This window comes from Acipenser ruthenus, chromosome 48 (genome assembly GCF_902713425.1).
Source record: "Acipenser ruthenus chromosome 48, fAciRut3.2 maternal haplotype, whole genome shotgun sequence".
Taxonomy (NCBI): Eukaryota; Metazoa; Chordata; class Actinopteri; order Acipenseriformes; family Acipenseridae; genus Acipenser; species Acipenser ruthenus.
In genome coordinates, this window is record NC_081236.1 from 278,664 (window position 1) to 301,644 (window position 22,981).

The window sequence follows — 22,981 nt, forward strand, 5'->3', positions numbered from 1 at the left end:
CTATTATGGCTTCCGGTATAGACTTTTTGCAGTATCACTTTGTTTCTTTGATTTACATGGCGTTAAATAAAAGATCTTAATTATGTTCATATATATATATTTAATTATGTCTCAATCATAACATACTAGGGTGATGAAAAACCTTTAGGCATAGCTGTAGATAGTTTTCTCTTACAGTCTAAACCTTTGGCATTGAAGAAACAAGAGTAGCAGCATGAAGTGATAACCCACTATTCTTCACAAGCTTTATTGTTGTTTATTTATTTAACAACTTACAGGTGTTACAGGGCAATACGAGGTTACAGTGCAAGCTTAATATATAATACAGTAAGTGCAAATAATACCACTGAAATACAACACGAACCAGGAAGCAGCAAGTTAGGATTACAGCAAGCAGTGTTTAATGAACTCTTTCCACTGTATGTTTCAGATCTCAGTGGACACTCTGTCCTGGGAATTCATTGTCTCCACTGTGGACGACAATAACCTGCTATTCCCGCCCAAGGTAAGCCCCAGTACCCCAAACCAGCTCCTCACAAACTGGTCCTCGTTACAGCACACTGGTTATGAGTTCCATAAACCCTGCCGGTTGCACACTTTTATTCTTTATATAGGTCCCAGGAGTGCAATTTTGAAAGAATGTCATTGTACATTGTGTGTTTTTTGTATTTAAAGAGGCTGTGTGGTCCAGTGGTTAAAGAAAAGGGCTTGTAACCAAGAGGTCCCCGGTTCAAATCCCACTGACTCACTGTGTGACCCTGAGCAAGTCACTTAACCTCCTTGTGCTCCGTCTTTCGGGTGAGACGTTGTTGTAAGTGACTCTGCAGCTGATGCATAGTTCACACACCCTAGTCTCTGTAAGTCACCTTGGATAAAGGCGTCTGCTAAATAAACAAATAATAATAATTTAAAGCATGATATCTGGTACTACACTCGATTAAAGAACTCTCTGTTTGCAAGCCATGCTTTCAGTGAGCGTTGCACTTGCTTGGGAGGTGAAGTTATCTCCACCCCTGCAGTGGCTTTATTTCCTGTCCTTAACTAACCAGCTGCTGCTTCCCCTGTTGATTCAGCCGGTAATACGACCCCAGAATGCACTGCTGAGGTGAAACGTGCAAGCGCGACGGATACCCTGAGGTTAAGGCATAGAAGCTGAAAAGTTTCTCTAAGCTTTTAGTGTCGCCAACTCAAAAGCGCTGAATCGCGTGTGTCGGGTAATCCGCAGTCTGTCGTGGGTCGTTGTTTGTCACTTGATGGAGGAACGTGTTTGGATATTCTGCTGTTTTTCCAGGACGGCGTGTTTGTGAAGGGGCTGTTCCTGGAGGGAGCTGGCTGGGATCAGAAGAACTCGAGTCTGGTGGAGGCTCAGCCCATGCAGCTGGTGTGCCCGATTCCCACCATCCACTTCAAACCTGTGGAAAACAAGAAGAAGAGTGGGAAAGGTGTGGCACGACCCCCTCACATCCCTCCCTCATACCCCCTCACACCCCTCCCTCATACCCCCTCACACCCCTCCCATACCCCTCATACCCTCCCATACCCCGCATACCCCCGCATACCCCCTCACACCCTCCCATACCCCCTCATACCCTCCCATACCCCCTCATACCCTCACATACCCCCTCATACCCCCTCACACACACCCCCTCATACCCTGTGGTGTTAATGAGCTTGTTGTTCCCTGCAGGAACGTACGCTTGCCCTTGCTACTACTTCCCGAATCGCACCGGACTGTCCGGCAGGGCCTCCTTTGTGGTGGGAGTGGACCTGAAATCAGGAGCCATGCAGCCTGACCACTGGATCAAGAGGGGCACTGCCCTGCTCATGAGCCTGGACAGCTAGGAGCCCCACCCAGGGAGCGGGCTGCCTTCATCAGGGCGGTCCTTACACAGCAAAACACAACCGCAACTCACTCAGCATGGCTCGCAACAAAAAACTCAGGAGCGCTTTCCTGTCCTTCAGCTACTGCAGTCAAGTATCTATGAAAGAATAGCACAATAACATGAAAACATATAATATCACAGGATAACAATATAAAAACTTAAAAAATAATTATTTATTAACTTAATATGGGCCGGATTTATAAAAGAGCTTTAACCCGCTGTGACATTTATTTTTTGTGAAAGAGAAAGTCAAACTGTGTCAAAGAATTCATTTAAGGACTCAGAATTGGTCCAAGTTTTATAAGATCGGGGGCTGGTTGCATAAAACACCTTAAGTATTAAGTTTAAGTTTTTAACTCTACAGGATCTTCCCTTAACTAGGGTAAGGGTAGGGTAATGTGTTCAGCTGCTTCGTGCAACAGCTTTAAACTCCAGGAGCACTAAGGGGAAAATTAAACTAAAGGTGTTTTATGCAACCTATTCACAGAGCTTTGGTCACGAGTTTTTAAAGACGTGCTGTGTTAAAGACTGTGCTAGATCTGACCCTATCTGTCCAGTACACTCTGCCCCTCTGTTTTGTCTCTCAGGCTTGTCGTTTTGATACGTCTGTTTCAGATTAACCTGCTTCTATTAAAAGCCCCAAACGAACCAACACTGTTGTTACTCTTCACGGCTGTTTCCATGACCCCTAATGCTCTGAAGTTACTTTAGATAAGGGCAAGTCCAAGATGAGCGATTATCAGACCCCGTGTAACCAGCGGTAAATCTTTTGAATGCTTATGTGCATTGAGTATTATTGAAGTCTTGTGTAGATAGGGGTCATATTAAAATGCAATCTGTTCTGGGGCAGTTTTTGGCCACGGTTACTTGTTTGGTGCCATAGTTGTCGGGTTCAAAAAATGTAACACCTTTAATAAAAATAAATAAAGAAATGTGATGTTTTTTATTTTATTCAGTGTGTCCAATTATAATCCCCCCCCCCCCCCCCCCCCGATTTTCTCCCAATTTGGAATGCCCGATCACTTTTCTCCTCACCACAGCAGTTCCCCACATGGCTCGAAGGTTCAGGGGGCGTCCTCCGATCCCACGACCAAGCCAGCTTCCTTTTTCACCCAGGAACTCGAAAGCGGATGGCAGTGTGCTACCGCCCTCTGGAGGACAGCCCTGCAGGTTTCCGCTCTAAGCTCACTGGGTGCCTAGCCAGCAGGGTGCGCTGCAGAGCGATGAGGAGTCCCCCGCCGGGATTTACCTCCCAAACCCACAGGGAGTGCCTGAGCCAATACGACGCTCCCTTCGGAGTCCCCAGCGAAGACCGGCCTGCTTCGCTCAGCCAGGACGCGAACCGTAATGCTTTTTTCAATCAAGTGGAAAACAACGCTTTCAGTCTCGACCTCTCGAAAGGCTGACTGGTGAGTGGGTTGCTAATTAAAAAAAATTACCCCGCACACTCAAGAGGGGGACAGAAAGTTTTTTGGGAAAAAAAAAAAAATTTAACATTGATAATATGCTCATTTACAGTAATGTGCACATTTTATCAGAAGACCCCATTGCTTCTGTAGTTTTGACTTGTGCATATGAAACCAGACCGCTGTGACTAAATACATAGTATAACCAAGTATGGTAAAAGCTGCAAAAATACAGTGGTAAACTTTTATAAGGGCAGCCACTTTGTAGATATTAAAATAAGACACACAGCCTGTCATTTTACTCAATATGCACTGAAGAGACTCACACATACACTTAGAGATTTTGACAAAGTTATTTTAGTGACTTAAACAACAATGCTATTTAGATACGGTACTGTTAAGATCGGTTAAAAACACCCCATAAAACAGCTGAAACTACCTTTCGGGGAATGCAAACTAATACAGAGCCTGCCTGCTTTCTTTCTGCTAAGTGCACAGAGGACTATGGAAGACAGTATCCACCACCACATCAGAGTATAACCAAACCCAGTTACTGGCACTGCAGCCTTGAATCAGGGTTAATCACCCTGGTATCCTAGACTACAGACCCACTGGTGTCCTGAATGCAAAGAGCAGAATGTGGATGTACTGTTAATATTCCTTCCTGCCTCTCATCTCAGCAGAGAAAGGTTTGTGTGTGAACACCCCCTCTGCCCCCACCTCCCCACCGCTAGCTTTTTACTTTATTAAAGACAGACACTTGAATTCTCCTTCACAATACCAGAGTGCAGATTTCCCACAGTGTCGCGGCCAGCTAGCCTCGGTCACACCGACCTGAATGAACACGATCAAGATAGAAGTCTTTTCATTCCTCCTTTTTTTATTTTGATGTGTATGTCCGGTGGTCCCGTTCTAAGAGGTGAATATTACCCCTCCCTCTCCGCTCCCCAGTCCTTCTCCCAAACCATATAACTTTGGTTGCAACTGCTTTGTGTCGACCTAATTGCTTTGCCTGAGAACCACACAAACAGCCCCCCCTGTGTGTATGTGTGTGTGCCTCGTTTTATAAACAGAGTTCAATTAAAGACAGATTTGGGTATATGAAAAGGGTGCAAAAAAAAATCCTTAATCTTCTTCTACAGCGACTGCAAAGTTTTTTTTTTTTTTTTGCAGGGGGAGGTGGAAGAGGGTAAATGAGGTTCTGCAGCGTTTATTTCTCGGGTTAATTCCGCACTGCTTTGCAATTGCAGGGAGCTCAAACCTGAGAGCACTAAAGAAGTCGAAGGCACCAGGTTTGAATCCAGGTTTTCAGAGGTGAAAGGCCTGCTGTCGAGGAGACAGGAGGGTTCCTGTGTGGCTCACAGATTGTCAAGCAGGTTTAATGCTTAAAACAAGAAGCAGTGCTGATGTTAATAGATTTTACTGGGGATACTAACCCCAGCCCTAACCCCAACCCTAACCCTAACCCCAACCCCAACACTAGCTCCAACCCTAATGCTAGCCCCAGCCCTAATCCTAGCTCCAACCCTAACCCTAGCTCTAACCCTAACCCTAACCCTAGCTCTAACCCTAGCCCCAATCCTAACCCTAGTTCCAGCTCTAACCCTAGGCCCAACCCTAATGCTAACCCCAGCCCTAATCCTAGCTCCAACCCTAACCCTAGCCCCAACCCTAACCCTAGCCCCAACCCTAACCCTAACCCTAGCCCCAACCCTAACCCTAGCTCCAACCCTAATCCTAGCCCCAGCCCTAATCCTAGCCCCAGCCCTAATCCTAGCCCCAACCCTAACCCTTGCTCCAACCCTAACCCTTGCTCCAACCCTAATCCTAGCTCCAACCCTAATCCTAGCCCCAGCCCTAATCCTAGCTCCAACCCTAACCCTAGCTCCAACCCTAACCCTAGCCCCAATCCTAACCCTAGCCTTAACCATAACCCTAGCCCCAGCCCTAATCCTAGCTCCAACCCTAATCCTAGCCCCAGCCCTAATCCTAGCTCCAACTCTAATCCTAGCCCCAGCCCTAATCCTAGCTCCAGCCCTAACCCTAGCTCCAACCCTAACCCTAGCCTCAGCCCTAACCCTAGCCTTAACCATAACCCTAGCCCCAGCCCTAATCCTAGCTCCAACCCTAATCCTAGCCCCAACCCTAGACGTAGCCCCAGCCTTAACCCTAGCTCCAACCCTAACCCTAACTCCAACCCTAATCCTAGCCCCAGCCCAAATCCTAGCTCCAACCCTAACCCTAGCCCCAGCCCAAATCCTAGCTCCAACCCTAACCCTAGCTCCAGCCCTAACCCTAGCTCCAACCCTAATCCTAGCTCCAACCCTAACCCTAGCCCCAAATCTAACCCTTGCTCCAACCCTAACCCTAGCCCCAACCCTAATCCTAGCCCCAGCCCTAATCCTAGATCCAACCCTAATCCTAGCTCTAACCCTAAACCTAGCCCCAACCCTAATCCTACCTCCATAACCTTGACTCCAACCGCAACCCTAACCATACTTCCATAACCCAAACCTTGACTCCAACCGCAACCCTAACCATAGCTGCAACCCTATCCCTAGCCCCAGCCCTAATCCTAGCTCCAACCCTAACCCTAGCTCCAACCCTAAACCTGAAATGAATTGCATTAATTCGATGGTTATGGAGCATGGATAAGGGTGTCTGCTAAGAAATAAATAATAATAATAATAATAATAATAATAATAATAATAATGGTACAAGATGAAACATTTGTCCTCCAATTCAGCATATAAATGGTGCAAATCTAGCACGCTGCTAAATGTGAGTATAATATAAAAACTGTCTATTTTTGCACAGGTAATTTTGCATTCTTAACATGCTTCTCCTCCAATGGTTAGACTATGCATTTAGTCTGCAATGGTTCGCCATGTTTTTGTTTTTTTTTAACACGCTTTACCATACCTCTCTGGGCTTTACAGCGTTTACCTGTTCTCAACCATGCTTTATCACACTTTGATAAGCTTTGTTTTACTCCGGGAAACTTTTATAAGGGTGCTACTAACACAAAAGAATTTGACACACATTTCTGAAGAAGTCCTTCTCATAGCCTTCAATATAGATTCAGCTCATTTGTCAAAGAGCCTGACGGCATTCAGTACACATCTTAGCACGGGAGTGTTTGATACTGTAGTGGTGGATGTGTAACCATGGCAATAGAGGACTCCTATTATAATTATGTTTCAAGAGCCAGTTTTTGAGCCCAGCATTCCAGACCCTTGAGCTCCCAGTTCCTCCAGTAGAAAGAGCGCTGATGTCAGACCAGGTCTCTTGTGTTGGGTTAGCTAACAAGGCTGCTGATCTGGAACGATGCCAATTGGGGGGGTGCTTAAGGGGCCATACCCCCCCCCCCAGTTCAAAGCTAGTGTCCACCCCCCATCCCCCCCAGTTCAGATCCCAGATTGAGATACAAATCTATGACAAATCATTAATAAAAGTAAACACAAAAATCTATCATCTGCGTTTTCTGGGAAATTTCTATGGTTGTATATTTCTTAGAAATTAGTACCATTAATGAACTCATACCTCCCCCCATTAGCAGCCCTGTTTGTAGGGTCTCCTTTTCTCGCAGTGCGTGACGTTTTCTAATCCACGCATTTCGAGGGCGGAGTCATGCTGCAGCGTGGAGTATTCAACCTGGGTGACCTTTTCCATAATTATTATCTACAGATGATAGACAAAGAGAAGGAGCTGTGATCCCTTTTATTGGGCTAACTAAACAGTAATTAATCACAAGCTGTCAAGACCTCAAAGGTCTCTTCTTCAGGTGAAAGTGGGAAAGATTCTCTCTAGATTATAATTCGAGTGATTTACAGTCAACAGGTAGCATTGTTTCCGTTTGTACAAACTGCAGGAGTGTATAGCCTTATTGTAAGCTAATAATTAGTCATGTTTATTCACCAGACACACACACACACACACACACACACACACATGCATACATGCTCAGTTGCACACACTGTTACACACACACACACACACACACACACACACACACACACAGCCTCCTGCACTTTTGGAAACTCTGTCAAGTGGGAATGTTTTGTCCTTCTTTTCTGAGGGATGCAAAACAGCCATTCAGGCCTCCCACAATTGCTCTGAAGAAAAAACATGGAAATCGCTCACAAAAAACACACACACACACACAAATAGAAAAGAAAGGACCCATTAAGCCACCGCATCATTTACTTGCATACAAACTCAATTAAATTGCACACACAGCTGCCCCCCTCCTCTAGCTCAATGGAGCAAGCATGGCACTAAGAGTCTTTTAGCATTGCAGCTGACCCTGCCTTTAATGTGCTGTGCTTTACTGTTCCTGCCCATGCTTTTAACATTATTCACTGACAACCATGTGCTGGTTTTTCCATTAATCTATTGCTGATGGCAGTGGCTTTTTATTTTGCAAGCTTCGATTTAACATTGGGGGATTAATCACACTGGCGTCCTTATTAGACACCAATTGGATGCATTTGTTAACTCATGTATTTATGCATGTGTTTGTTTAACCCGGAGATGTATGCATTTGGACCAGGGCCTCTTTTACAAGGGGGTCCTGGAAAACAGTGAAATCGCAGTAAAGTCCAAAACTTAACATTGAACTTAACCAGTAGCCTACAGAACACATAAGACGCGTATCTATCTGTTAGTGTGGACTGGAGAAGAAGCACTGGCAGATTGTTCTAAGCCATTCCGTCACACGAAAACCAGAGAAAGAGAGGTGATCAAATTCCATCTTCATACCACGAGGCAAACAGTTCCACGCCTTCCGGAGCTGTGTATGCAAAAGATAATTCTCCCGTACAGTTGTGTGCAAATGTGGGTTAGAATTTAGAACACCCCGTCGTTGCTTCTGTGGTTTTGATTTGCTGTGAGTATGAAATCAGACCGCTGTCGCTGAAACAAATCTTGGAAAATTATCAAAATAGGCACACTGGTGATTGTCTAATTGAATTGATGACTTTAATAGGCCACACACGTGCAGTTTGTTTAAAATAGTAAGAGGAAAGGAACACAGAGCCACACGTGGTAAAATGCAGGAGACTTTATAGAATACGTTAAGATAAGCAGCGACCCTCACAAACCCGAGCAGCTGTTTCTTCATCGACTGTGGAGAGCTCCATCACAACTATTGAGTAATCGATTCCTGCAGCTCTGCCCATTTTATTTGATTCTTGTTTACTCCAAAAATACAACCAAACAGAGCATATAATTCAAGGCATCTTAATCCTTGCGAAAGTGTGCCACAGTAAAAGTACAGCAAAGTGTAGTAAAGCACAGTGACAGCATGGAAGAGCATAGGGAAGCATTGTAAAGCACAGAGAGGTCTGGTAAAGCATAGGGAAGCATTGTAAAGCACAGAGAGGTATGGTAAAGCATAGGGAAGCATTGTAAAGCACAGAGAGGTCTGGTAAAGCATAGGGAAGCATTGTAAAGCACAGAGAGGTCTGGTAAAGCATAGGGAAGCATTGTAAAGCACAGAGAGGTGTGGTAAAGCATAGGGAAGCATTGTAAAGCACAGAGAGGTCTGGTAAAGCATAGGGAAGCATTGTAAAGCACAGAGAGGTGTGGTAAAGCATAGGGAATCATTGTAAAGCACAGATAGGTATAGTAAAGCATAGGGAAGCATTGTAAAGCACAGAGAGGTGTGGTAAAGCATAGGGAAGCATTGTAAAGCACAGAGAGGTGTGGTAAAGCATAGGGAATCATTGTAAAGCACAGAGAGGTATGGTAAAGCATAGGGAAGCATTGTAAAGCACAGAGAGGTCTGGTAAAGCATAGGGAATCATTGTAAAGCACAGAGAGGTCTGGTAAAGCATAGGGAAGCATTGTAAAACACAGAGAGGTATGGTAAAGCATAGGGAAGCATTGTAAAGCACAGAGAGTTCTGGTAAAGCATAGGGAAGCATTGTAAAGCACAGATAGTTCTGGTAAAGCATAGGGAAGCATTGTAAAGCACAGAGAGGTCTGGTAAAGCACAGGGAAGCATTGTAAAGCATAGGGAATCACTGTAAAGAACAGTGAGGTATGGTAAAACACACTCTTATTATGAAACACGGCAACGCAGGGTAAACTGTGGTACGTGCATAGTGTAAACACGGGGAGGGAAGGCACGGGAAAACAGCAAAAATACAAACTTGTATAGGAGAAAAGAAGAGTCTATTTATTTAAATTCGTCCAACTTAGCGGGAGAGATTCGCTCGCTCTCCCTCTCTGACTCACCGCATCAGAAGAGGAGGGGGCGGGGCCGTTCTGAGCAGCAAAACCCACCGTGACAATAGAACTGAAGCGAGTGAGAGACTGAGAGGGAGGGAGGGAGCGTGTAGCTGTGTGTGTGTCACTGCTGTAGCGGAGGAATAAAAACTGCGCAATTTCAAATCAGGACCGCTTCTGTTTTCTTCCTTGAGAGAGAAAAAACAAACTACCTATCTGCAAACCTGGAGAGGTGCTTCCGTCGTGTTTGCTACAAATATAAGGACGTTCTGATGTCCGTGGGATGCAGTTATACTAAACGTGAACAATATAACTGTTAGAAAAAAAAAATGCGAAATGTCTCCTTTTTTTTTGGCGAGACAGTGTCGTTGTTGTTGTTATTGCTGTTGCACGTTTGCAGTGAAGTTGTGTTGCCCGCAGAAGTGGATTGCGCGCAAAAGGGCATAATGTTAAAGAAAATGGTTCGATTCGTTGGCTGCGGATCGTCTTACATAATTTGGTTGCAATTTCGGGCTGCGTGGCTGAATGACTGTCAATCAGCAGAATACAACTGGAGTCCGCATTGTTATTTTAAAGCTGCAGGGAAAATATACAGATATATTTATATTTACATCAATATACTGTGCGGCGTAACAACATATCGCCACCCAGAAACAAGGTAAGCGTGCCGGAAAATAATATCATAGGACTTTATAGTTCACAACTTTTAACAGTGTAACGTGACGCACTTTTTTTTCCGCTTCTCTATTAAAATCCATAATGTGTGTGCATATGTGTATTTATTTATATATGTGTGTATATATTGTATATTGTGTTCGTATATATCTAGAAAACGTTGCATGGATTTATTTTATTTTCAAAATAATAATGAAATACAGTAGTTATGCAGTGTAGTTATTTTAAGCAATTCTGTTCATTTAACAATTCAAAGCATTTGGTGGGCGTTTAATAATATTGTGCGCGACACGCTTCTGCAGCAAGATGGGTAGCCCTGCTTCTGAACTTAGCGGAGATACAAGAGCTGTTGTGTGTTTGCGTCTCGCTGTTCACTTTGAATGACGAGGCGTTGTAATGGGAGTAGTTTTACGTGAACTGCAGCGATTTTGATTTGCAGTCTTTCATAATATTGCAAAAATGTTGCGTGGCACAAGCACACTTTTTTTTCATATGTAAAACGTGCATACGCGTGTGTGTGTGTGTGTGTGTGTGTGTAATATCACAATGTTTTTTATTCCAGAGTTGCTGTCTGGGCCTAGGAAATAAGGAGGAGTGTCGCATTTTCGTTCTGAAATGTCATGTGGTTACATTGTGGCGCGCGCGCGGGTGTAGTTTTTTTTTTTTTTTTTTTTTTTTCCAGGAAGAACATTTTGAATTTTTTTTTTTCTTTAGATTTTTTTTTTTTTTTTTTTTTTCGGTTACCTCCTACTTTCTTTTAGGCGTGTACCCGCAATGACCGCCAGAGGTCGCCCGAACTCCATTTTATAGTACACAGCACTGTACTCTGATGCACAGAGAGGTCTGGTGAAGCATTGTAAAGCACAGAGAGGTCTGGTGAAGCATTGTAAAGCACAGAGAGGTCTGGTAAAGCATAGGGAAGCATTGTAAAGCACAGAGAGGTCTGGTAAAGCATAGGGAAGCATTGTAAAGCACAGAGAGGTCTGGTAAAGCATAGGGAAGCATTGTAAAACACAGAGAGGTCTGGTAAAGCATAGGGAAGCATTGTAAAGCACAGAGAGGTCTGGTAAAGCATAGGGGAGCATTGTAAAGCACAGAGAGGTGTGGTAAAGCATAGGGAAGCATTGTAAAGCACAGAGAGGTCTGGTAAAGCATAGGGAAGCATTGTAAAGCACAGAGAGGTCTGGTAAAGCATAGGGAAGCATTGTAAAGCACAGAGAGGTCTGGTAAAGCATAGGGAAGCATTGTAAAGCACAGAGAGGTCTGGTAAAGCATAGGGAAGCATTGTAAAGCACAGAGAGGTCTGGTAAAGCACAGGGACGCATTGTAAAGCACAGAGAGGTCTGGTAAAGCACAGGGAAGCATTGTAAAGCACAGAGAGGTGTGGTAAAGCATAGGGAAGCATTGTAAAGCACAGAGAGGTGTGGTAAAGCATAGGGAAGCATTGTAAAGCACAGAGAGGTGTGGTAAAGCATAGGGAAGCATTGTAAAGCACAGAGAGGTAAAGCATATTTAAAAAAAATGGTAAACTAACCCTTATAAAAGCTTCCCATAGTAAAAACACAGTAAAGTGTAGTAAAGCACAGTGAAAGCATATAAACATTAATTAAAAACATTTTTTTTTAAATGTGAAACTAGGGTAAACTATGGTAAATTCTTATAAGGGACCGGAGTGCTTCTCAGCATTCCCAGTGCATTAAAGTTTAGAACACACCTGGGTCTAACAAAAAGTGTGCCAGAAAAACATGATGTTCTAATAACGTACAGCATGAACGTGCAGTACCGTTAATAATCCGCAAGAGGGCGCCAGATGCATAGAAAAGGGCCCCCAGAGCTTTGTAAAGACGTCATCGAACGTGACTTTGCTGCAGAAAATACTAGATCTCTGTATGCTAACACGCCTGTGTCTGAAAACAAACACTGGAGGGGCTTCTAGGCTTTTGATGCCATGGCAACCACACTCACTTATTTCTATTGAAATCTATTAACGCGTTTGCGATGTCATTGACTACATAGCTAATGATGTAGCGATCTAGCTAGTCCTGTCTGTTTAAACCTGCAGGCGTCTGTGCATCCATTTATTTTCCTTTATTCTGCTGTATTGTAAATTATGCCATTTAATTCTGTTAAAACAAACCACACATTGGAGGTAATTCGAGTTAGGCTCATTTTTTTGTAAAGTGTTGAACTGTTACTTAATTATGTTGAAAGCAGAAAGCATGTTCAGAGCTGTGTTTTTCCTTTGTTTGATTATGAACAAAACAGCCCGATTTGGACTAGAATGCCACCCTCTAACCTTTCACTTCATTTTACAGTTTCAATTTCAGTTACGCTGGGTACTTTTTTGCGTGTCAAACTGTAGTAGGTGTGTAGCTACAGCTAAATCTACCCAAGTATAGTTTGCAGTCTAGTCTTGCTCTTATTTATCAAGTGCTTTGGAGAAGGTTCTGGGTTGGCCCAGTCAGCATTTAGCTACAGCGCCCCCTTATGGCATGGAATAGTCAGGACAAGAGTATCCGGGATATGAGATTCCAAGAATTATGGAATTGTGAATGTTTCTGATCCCAGGTTGAACGTATGATGTCTTTTAGAGTGACGTTGTTGTTTTTTAGGGATGTGAAATTACTGCTGTCCTGTTTCTGGTCATCTTGTATAAATTCTACACGCGTCCATTTTCAAAAGCGAAAAAAAAGCTTCTTAAGACGTTACCTCCTTTAGCTGTGGATTCACACTGAAATCAGTTTTAATAAGCCCTTTTTTCCGTTTTGGCAGAGAATGGAGCAGGATCCCACGGAGCAGCCAATCGGAGGGGAGAGGAGGCTTGTATCCGGGCGGATTTGCTTCAGAGCACGAGGGAGGATTCGTGGAGTTCAGTGGGCGTGTCACTGCAGGTGGGCGGGGCCTCCGACACGGGTTTCAAGACTCCAGCCTGATCATTTACACTGTCCTCGGCCGCTCTGTCACATTACGATCAGCACAAGCGAGCCATCAGCAGTTTAAATACAGTATATACATGTCAGTGGTGCTCAATCACTGAGGACAGTACATCAGAACAAGTCCTGGTGGGTAAGCAGCTTGTTATACGATCACGATCATGTTTACTCAAGGCTGCAGAATCCTATTGTACTACAGTATACTTGAGAAGCGATCGTCTCGTGAGGGTGCCTCTTTTAACGACTTCATACCAGGAGGTTCAAATCCCGGCTGAGCCTCCGACTCCCTGTGTGTGACCCTGAGCAAGTCACTGAACCTCCTTGTGCTCCGTCCTGCGGATGAGACGTAAAACAAACAAGCTCCTATTGGAAGTGACTCTGCAGCAGCAGCAGCAGCAGCAGTTGTTGATGATGCAGAGTTCACCCCCCTCGCCTCTGTAAGTCGCTTTGGATAAAAGCGTCTGCTAAATGACTAAATTTATAATAACAGTATATACAATACTGTTCAAAAGTTTTGCAACAGCTGATTTACAGCAAGACTAGGGCCCATGTTTCCTCACTCAGACCCCTTACTTAAATACCCTGGCATCTCTGAATAGAGAAATCCTCTCCTCTTTAAACATATGTTCAGTATTTTAATGAACGGTTCATCTCAGAAGTAGCCCGGTCCTTCGAAATGCTCTCCTGTTTCTAGGAGGGCAGCACCGCTGTGGACGGGGAGTTTGTTGCTGGATAACTTCACTCGGGCTCCTCGCTCACTAAATCTCTTGATAGACCTGAATAGACAACAGTCTCCTCTTTAGAAATATGCCAAGGATTTTAATGAGCGGGTCTGTCCTGCAAGTGCAGTGGCACCCCAAATATGATCCACTTACTACCCTTGTATAACCAGACAGTCATGTGATTCAGCCATCAGAAATGTCTTGGCATCAGATTTTAGCTTCTTATTTCAAATGTATTTAGATGGCCATTTCAATTGCCTCCTCTCTCTCCTCTGTCCTGCAGAACAGGATGCTGGTTGGAGGGGGCGGGTCTTGGACCTCCCTGCAAAGGATCCTGGGTAGATCTCCCAGAATTCAATGCAGAAGATTCCCCAAGAGCTGTCAAGGTGAGTCCTGGGTTTAATTCTCATGATCAGGAACAATGCCTGACCCATTTTCAAATGGCTCCAATACTGTAAAACAGGACCGGCATTTTGTATCGCTATGAACATGTTTGCAGTTCTGGCTTTTGTCCACAAGGTGGGGATAGCGAGCTGATGTTCGCTGCACGGATCCTGGGTGTAAAACATCAGTAAATGGAAGCAGGTTTTCTTTTTTGTGGTTATTAACGTAATGTGATCATTATTCGATTTATTTTAAAAAAAATTAGCATTCACAGTGTTTATTAACTACACGTAGTCTAATTCTTAAAGATTTCGTATTAAAATGAACTGATTTAAGGTTATTTGCGTAGGTGGTGACGTTTCTAAACCCAGAGAGAGAAGCAGTTCTGTAAAGTGTAAATGCTTCATTTTGCGGATGTCTCGCTGTGTGTGCATTTAAAGCAGCTGATGCTTGCACTGTGCCTATACTGATGACAAACTGAATGGAGTAATAATGCTAATTGTGCAGCATGTACAGCTCTAGATAAGTGTTGCACCCGCCTCTATAGAGAACAAACTGATTCAGCTTCATAAAGTGGAATGAAACCTGCTGGATAATGTTACCTTGTCAACATATTGAATCACACACCGCTTTGGAGTTTCAAAAATGGAATAATGTGACAAATCTAACATGAAATGCTACCGTACTACTATTATGGCTTCCGGTAGAGTTTTGCGAGATCATTTTGTAGTTTCTTTGATTGCATGATGTTAAATAAAAGATCTAAATTATATTCACATATACTGCGTGTGTGTGTGTGTGTGTATATATATATATATATATATATATATATAGATATAGATAGATAGATAGATATATAGATATATAATCTCAACACTAAAATTTTAGGTGGCCCCAACTGTTCACAGTGGATTTGAACAAAATTTGACTGAACTGAAAAGACTATTAATTGCAAACATATATCATGAAATAAATTAATGGATCCAGTAACAGGAAAAAAAAAACGTAATTTGATACCATAAAAAAATAATCATAAATTTCAGTCCAGTTCACAATACCAGTGATAAAAAACCGACACCATAAAGCAGTAATCAGTGTAGATTGACCTTCAGACGCAGGACGCTGCTCAGGTAATGAGCTGCTCTCTGATCTTATGGTATTTGAGAGCTGAAAAGAAATACACCCCTACACAGAGATGCAGCTGCAGTACAAGGACAATGGCACTTGAGCTTGTGAGATACAGGGGACTGTAACCCGCTGTGTGATCAGAGGATGTGTGATAATGAGATACAGGGGAGCCCCCCTCCCCTCCACAGAGCGATCGCTGTGTCTTTGAAGAACAAACAGAGACTGTGCTGCTGCTGCAATCCTGTCCACCCCCAGAGAGAGGAGGAGAGACACTCCACACTGAAGAGACAGGCTGTGCCTCTCGGGATGCACACCACACACACACACACACACACACACACACACACACACACACAGTCTGAGAGACACTCCACACTGAAGAGACAGGCTGTACCTCTCGGGATGCACGCACACACACAGAGACACACACACAGACACAGAGCGAGAGACACACACAGAGTCTGAGAGACACTCCACACTGAAGAGACAGGCTGTGCCTCTCAGGATGCACGCACGCACACACACACACACACAGAGAGACAGAGACACACACATACACACAGACAGAGAGACAGACACACACACACACACACACACACACTGAAGAGACAGGCTGTGCCTCTCGGGATGCACGCACACACACACACACAGAGACACACACACAGACACAGAGCGAGAGACACACACAGAGTCTGAGAGACACTCCACACTGAAGAGACAGGCTGTGCCTCTCAGGATGCACGCACACACACACACACACACTGAAGAGACAGGCTGTGCCTCTCGGGATGCACACACACAGACAGAGAGACACACACACACACACACACACACACACACAGACAGAGAGACAGACACACACACACACAGACAGAGAGACACACACACACAGAGACACACACACACACACACTGAAGAGACAGGCTGTGCCTCTCGGGATGCACGCACACACACACACACAGACAGAGAGACACACACACACACACACACACACACACACAGACAGAGAGACAGACACACACACACACAGAGACACTCCACACTGACGAGACAGGCTGTGCCTGTCGGGATGCACACACGCGCACACACACAGTCTCAGAGACACTCCACAGTGAGGAGACACGCTGTACCACTTGGGATTCACACACAGAGACACACAGACACAGAGACGTGCACACACAGACACACACACACAGCGAGAGACACACGCTGAGGCTGAGAGACTCTTCACACTGAAGAGACCTGCTGTGCTTCTGGTTTGATACAGACTCAGACAGAGACACTCAAACAGAGACATGCATGCGCGCTCGCACACACACACACACACACACACACAGGAAATTCTATGTGTGAGTTTGTATCCCTGCTCCAGATGTGTACAGATGTCAGCCCCTTTCTGCTTCGTTTCCGCTCTGACCTCCTCACATCCTCAGCTTCCGAGAGAGAAAAGGGGGGGCGGGCTAAATTTAGAAGCGCTTCTCCTCCAGGACGGATCGAGTTTCCTTTTGACCTACAGGGCAGGAAGTGGCGGTTGCTGCTTTCAAGCACACAGCTTGCCCCCGGGCCCGTGCTGAGTATCTCAGTATAGGACAGGGTTCCGTTACAAGCTGTTTTTTTTTACCGCTGCAGCTGCGATGGAACCCTGGCTGTTTCATATCGCTGCTTGTTTTCATTCATTCCCATATTGTAGAGTATAAATGCGCAGAATTATCCCACCATCAACAAACCCTGTGGTTAGAAACTCACAGCAGCCCTGCTGCTGCTGCACCCAGTCCTGGGGTTAGATCATTTCAATAACAGGCTTCATTGAGGGGAGCTCTGAACCCCAGGACTGGGTGCAGCAGCAGCAGCAGCAGCAGGGCTAGTGTGAGTTTGTAACCCTGCTCAAACTCCTGGCTCCTGATCATTTCAATATTAATAATAATAACAGACTTCATTGAGGGGAGCTCTGAACCCCAGGACTGGATGCAGCAGCAGCAGCAGCAACAGGGCTAGTGTGAGTTTGTAACCCTGCTCAAACTCCTGGCTCCTGATCATTTCAAAGGGAGCTCTGAAAAGGGCCAGTGTGAGCTTCAAGCCTGCCACATGATTGCAAAGGTGTGTGAATCTCGCTGAGGGAGGGAGGGGGCTGTCCTAGGGTGAGGTCACACAGGAAGCAGTGGGTGACAGGGCAGGGAAGCTGTCAATCACTCTCTCACACACGCCTCTGCACTGACCACATCAAAGGGAGTGTGCTGTGAGTGGGGGGGCATTACATCACTCATTACATCACACCTATTTGGGGGGGGGGGGGGGGGCGGATACACGTGTCTCTTAGACGTTAACTGAGGGATTTGTGTTATATGCTTATAAAAGTGTCCCCTAGTAACAGCACAGCAAAGTGTAATGCAACACAGTGAAAGCATAGGGAAGCATTGTAAAGCACAGAGAGGTCTGGTAAAGCATAGGGAAGCATTGTAAAGCACAGAGAGGTGTGGTAAAGCATAGGGAAGCATTGTAAAGCACAGAGAGGTGTGGTAAAGCATAGGCAAGCATTGTAAAGCACAGAGAGGTCTGGTAAAGCATAGGGAAGCATTGTAAAGCACAGAGAGGTCTCGTAAAGCATAGGGAAGCATTGTAAAGCACAGAGAGGTGTGGTAAAGCATAGGGAAGCATTGTAAAGCACAGAGAGGTCTGGTAAAGCATAGGGAAGCATTGTAAAGCACAGAGAGGTCTGGTAAAGCATAGGGAAGCATTGTAAAGCACAGAGAGGTGTGGTAAAGCATAGGCAAGCATTGTAAAGCACAGAGAGGTCTGGTAAAGCATAGGGAAGCATTGTAAAGCACAGAGAGGTCTGGTAAAGCATAGGGAAGCATTGTAAAGCACAGAGAGGTCTGGTAAAGCATAGGGAAGCATTGTAAAGCACAGAGAGGTCTGGTAAAGCATAAGGAAGCATTGTAAAGCACAGAGAGGTGTGGTAAAGCATAGGCAAGCTTTGTAAAGCACAGAGAGGTCTGGTAAAGCATAGGGAAGCATTGTAAAGCACAGAGAGGTCTCGTAAAGCATAGGGAAGCATTGTAAAGCACAGAGAGGTGTGGTAAAGCATAGGGAAGCATTGTAAAGCACAGAGGTCTGGTAAAGCATAGGGAAGCATTGTAAAGCACAGAGAGGTCTCGTAAAGCATAGGGAAGCATTGTAAAGCACAGAGGTCTGGTAAAGCATAGGGAAGCATTGTAAAGCATAGAGAGGTGTGGTAAAGCATAGGGAAGCATTGTAAAGCACAGAGAGGTGTGGTAAAGCATAGTGAAGCATTGTAAAGCACAGAGAGGTGTGGTAAAGCATAGGGAAGCATTGTAAAGCACAGAGATGTCTGGTAAAGCATAGGGAAGCATTGTAAAGCACAGAGAGGTCTGGTAAAGCATAGGGAAGCATTGTAAAGCACAGAGAGGTCTGGTAAAGCATAGGGAAGCATTGTAAAGCACAGAGAGGTCTGGTAAAGCATGGGGAAGCATTGTAAAGCACAGAGAGGTCTGGTAAAGCATAGGGAAGCATTGTAAAGCACAGAGAGGTGTGGTAAAGCATAGGGAAGCATTGTAAAGCACAGAGAGGTCTGGTAAAGCCTATTAAAAAAACAAAACAAACATGTTAACCCTATGCATATTATAACCGTGGGAAAAGCATGTGGTTTAGCGGAGATTGAAGCTGCACCCTCCCTTTTATATATCTGTAAACCCAGTGACCTGAAACTACACCCCCAACCCCCGGTTCTGCGCTCTGAAGAGGTCCTCTTTGCTATAAAGAGAGGCCAGTTAAGGGGGAGGGAGGAGGAAAGGGGGGGGGGGGGGGCTAATTTAATGTGTAAAGTCAACTGCTGCTTGCTTCCTGTTTTCCCACCCCCACCCCCTAAAGAAAACACAGACACACCCTCCGACACAATGAAGACATCAGATTGATTAGCAGATGATTATCTCAACCCCTTTAGATTTGATATCCTGTCCTGCAACTAATTACTTCAGTACAAAGCACTGCTGTTGTACAGTGTTGGTGATTTGGAGGTAGGGGGTGGAGGTTGGCATTAAGAAAGAAAGGTTTTTTTTTTTTTATCAGAGGAAAGCAAAGAGCAAACTGGGGGTGAGAGAGGGAGGGAGGGAGGGAGCAGTCCAGTCTCCATGCCTCAAGCCTGCCCTGGGCTGAGAGAAAGAGGGGACAGAATCGAGGGGGGGGGGGGGGGGAGAGGGGACAGAATCGGGGGGAGAGGACAGAATCGGGGGGAGGGAGAGAGAGGGGACAGAATTGGGGGAGAGAGAGGGGACAGAATCGGGGGGAGAGAGAGGGGACAGAATTGGGGGAGAGAGAGGGGACTCTGCCCTCCTCTCGTTTGTAAACTTTCTTGTGTCCTCTTTAAGTATAGAGGTCGTCTTTAATTCAAATACAGTCAGTGTACAGAAAACTAACATTTAAAAAAAAAAGATTCGGAAACAATATCTTAGTGGCAAAGTAATTTAATGAATTGCCCTAAATGCGCTTCTTTGAAGATCCTAACCCTATTGTTAACGTGTGTGTGTGTGTGTGTCTGCGTGTGTGTTAGTGTCTGTGTGTGTGTTTGTCTGCGTGTGTGTCAGTGTATGTATGTATGTGTGTGTGTCTGTCTGCGTGTGTGTGTGTGTGTGTCTGCGTGTGTGTCAGTGTCTGTGTGTGTGTTTGTCTGCGTGTATGTCAGTGTATGTATGTATGTATGTGTGTGTGTCTGTGTGTGTGTGTGTGTGTGTCTGCGTGTGTGTTTGTCTGCGTGTATGTCAGTGTATGTATGTGTGTGTGTGTGTCTGTCTGCGTGTCTGTGTGTGTGTTTGTCTGCGTGTATGTCAGTGTATGTATGTATGTGTGTGTGTCTGTCTGCGTGTGTGTGTGTGTGTGTCTGCGTGTGTGTCAGTGTCTGTGTGTGTGTTTGTCTGCGTGTATGTCAGTGTATGTATGTATGTGTGTGTGTCTGTCTGTGTGTGTTCGTCAGTCCATAAATAAGAACTGATTTAAATCTTAAACTCAGTATTGGAATTCTCTCTGCTGTCTTTCAGCACCGAAGCCCTCCTTTCGTTGTCATTATTAAATTGGCTGTTAAGTTTAGACAGCTTTCACATTGCATATTGTAACGTAAAGCAGGTTCTGTCTCCTCTCCCCGTATATCTGCAGAAACACTGATGCACTTGTAATGAAATGTGGCGCCAGTCGGACCCTGGGCTTGTTATCGTGGTCTCTGTCTGTCTGTCTGTCCATCCTTCCATCTGTGTAATTTTTTGATAGCATAAATCTGGATCAGGTTGTGATTCGATGTTTCGTTGCCTCTTCTAATTCGACACCTTTCTGTACACTCTGTTGGAGTGATAGGAGTTGCTCGTGCAGCTGTAAGGGAGGCTCAGTGTATTTAAACATCAAGCTCCAGGTCATTTTAAATAACACATGGAAGGCAGTTAAATAAGGATCCAGTAACGCAGAACTCAAAACAAGAACTCTAGCCAGTGCAACTGTTTCACCAGGCTTCAGCGCGAAACAGGCATGAAATCCTGGCTGATCGTCTCTGCTTTGTCCTTTTCTGATCTTTTAAACAAAGCGTTATCGCTTTAAGAGAGGCGCTTTAAACACAGCAGCATCCAGTCCTATCTTTCCAGGGGGCCCCCCAATAACACTGAAACCAAAGCCTGGAGCAGAGCAGTGTTCTGTTACCATGGTGAAAACAGAATCCAGGAGCAGAACGCCCTCCCCATTGGCCCGGGCAACCACAGGATTGTGATGTCAGCTGCCGGGCTGGCCAATGGGGGCGGCTGTGTGTTTGACTGTTGCTAAGGGGAGCGCTGGCAGTAGTCAGCTGTTCTGTGTGTGTGTGTGTCCTGTCTTTTAAAGAGGTGAGCAGTTTGGCATGTTGAGACCTCCTGAATATTTCATGCTGCTTTGTGTATCCTTGATCTTGTCTTTGCAAGGAAGGAGAGAAGGGATTTAACAAGGTGGAAAAAATAAACCCCACAAAACGCTGTGGATTGCTGTGGTATGTGGATACAGTCATGCTCCCAACACAATGCAGTCCGTGCATCTATTTATTTCTGATGAACAAAATCTAAATAACTGTTTACAGTTTCTAACGCGGGGTTAGAAACTCACACTAGCCCTGCTGCTGCTGCTGCTGCTGCTGCACCCAGTCCTGGGGTTCAGAACTCCCCTCAATGAAGTCTGTTATTATTATTAATATTGAAATGATCAGGAGCCAGGAGTTTGAGCAGGGTTACAAACTCACACTAGCCCTGCTGCTGCTGCTGCTGCACCCAGTCCTGGGGTTCAGAGCTCCCCTCAATGAAGTCTGTTATTATTATTAATATTGAAATGATCAGGAGCCAGGAGTTTGAGCAGGGTTACAAACTCACACTAGCCCTGCTGCTGCTGCTGCTGCTGCACCCAGTCCTGGGGTTCAGAGCTCATGAAGTCTGTTATTATTATTAATATTGAAATGATCAGGAGCCAGGAGTTTGAGCAGGGTTACAGACTCACACTAGCCCTGCTGCTGCTGCTGCTGCTGCTGCACCCAGTCCTGGGGTTCAGAGCTCATGAAGTCTGTTATTATTAACTATGCATTGTGTGACCACGGTGCAAAATGAACGTGGTGAACGTGCTCAGTTTTCATGCGAACGAGGAATCCTGTGAAGCAGTAGCTATATTCCGGATCATATTGGAACACAGTATGCAGAATCCTTCTTCCATAGCCTTGCATGCAGCTGGATGGAAGTGTGTGTGCAGCAGTGCCTGCTCAGGAATGCAGCCATTCCTGATGACCTTAGAATTCAGAGTTCGGCTACTTGAGTCTGATCCAGCCATCCGTACACAGCTAGCTTTCCCTTTCCCTCTCCCCCCCCCCCCCCCCCCCCCCCCTCTCTCTCTCTCTCTCTCTCTCTCTCTCTCTCGCTCTGTCGTTCACTCTCCTCCCCCAAGTATTCGGTCCTTTTTATACCAGCGTTACTGTTTTATAAAAACAGAGTGTGCTAGCCTCAATATTATTAATAATAATAATAATAATAATAATAATAATAATAGTCTGACTATGTCAATGTCGGAATAAATGTGGATGCAGCGTTCCAGGAGGAAAAAAAAAAAAAAAAAAGATTTGTGATTTTAGGGATTTTTTATAAATAGCTCCCGGTTTGGAAGGGGCTCGTGTTTTTTTTTTTTTTTTTCCTCTCAGAAGCTCAGACTGACACTGGCTTAACGGAGACCTGAATGGACACGGAGGCGGCAGTCAGTCTCTCTTGGAGGAGCCCCGGGTTCGGTTCAGGAGCACGGTGGCTGTTCTCCGTATCTCCAGCCTCTTTGCTTGGCCCCTCGCCTGCTTTCTTTCTGCTCGGTTTCTATTGTGAGGGTGCGGTAGCTAGGGTGGCGAGAGAGAGAGAGAAAGAAAGAGAGAGAGAGAGAGAGAGAGAGAAGGAATTACAGCTCTGAGGCGGTGAGTGGTTTTTTTTTCTTATTATTTTGAGTATCATGTGACATTCATGTGAATGAATTAATACATGAGTGAGGGGGGGGGCATTTCTCTCTCGTGTACAGTTATCTGAGGCAGTAGATATTCTGAAGGCAAAAATAATTCAGTCTAGAACTGATCTATC

The 22,981-nt window shown here is 45.0% G+C and overlaps 2 protein-coding genes across 6 annotated transcripts in view; both read left to right on the forward strand.

Annotated features, from left to right (window-relative positions):
* Nucleotides 1–2,808, forward strand: part of dnah2 (dynein, axonemal, heavy chain 2) — an 80,364-nt gene extending 77,556 nt beyond the window's left edge. Inside the window, exons 86-88 of the mRNA XM_059014519.1 lie at nucleotides 431–505; nucleotides 1,292–1,442; nucleotides 1,688–2,808. Of these exons, the coding sequence (XP_058870502.1) occupies nucleotides 431–505; nucleotides 1,292–1,442; nucleotides 1,688–1,842 (381 nt within the window). The 3' untranslated portion in view covers nucleotides 1,843–2,808. The remainder of the gene's footprint in view (nucleotides 1–430; nucleotides 506–1,291; nucleotides 1,443–1,687) is intronic.
* A 6,719-nt stretch (nucleotides 2,809–9,527) lies between these two features.
* kdm6ba (lysine (K)-specific demethylase 6B, a) overlaps nucleotides 9,528–22,981 on the forward strand; it is a 69,598-nt gene continuing 56,144 nt past the window's right edge. For 2 of the 5 annotated variants that reach the window (XM_059014561.1, XM_059014562.1), the window contains exons 1-3: nucleotides 9,529–10,178; nucleotides 12,968–13,086; nucleotides 14,134–14,236. The gene's annotated coding sequence lies outside the window, so the exon portion shown is untranslated. Of the gene's footprint in view, nucleotides 10,179–12,967; nucleotides 13,087–14,133; nucleotides 14,237–22,797; nucleotides 22,822–22,981 lie in introns of those variants that run through there. The other 3 variants (XM_059014567.1, XM_059014566.1, XM_059014564.1) reach the window with 3 other exon arrangements.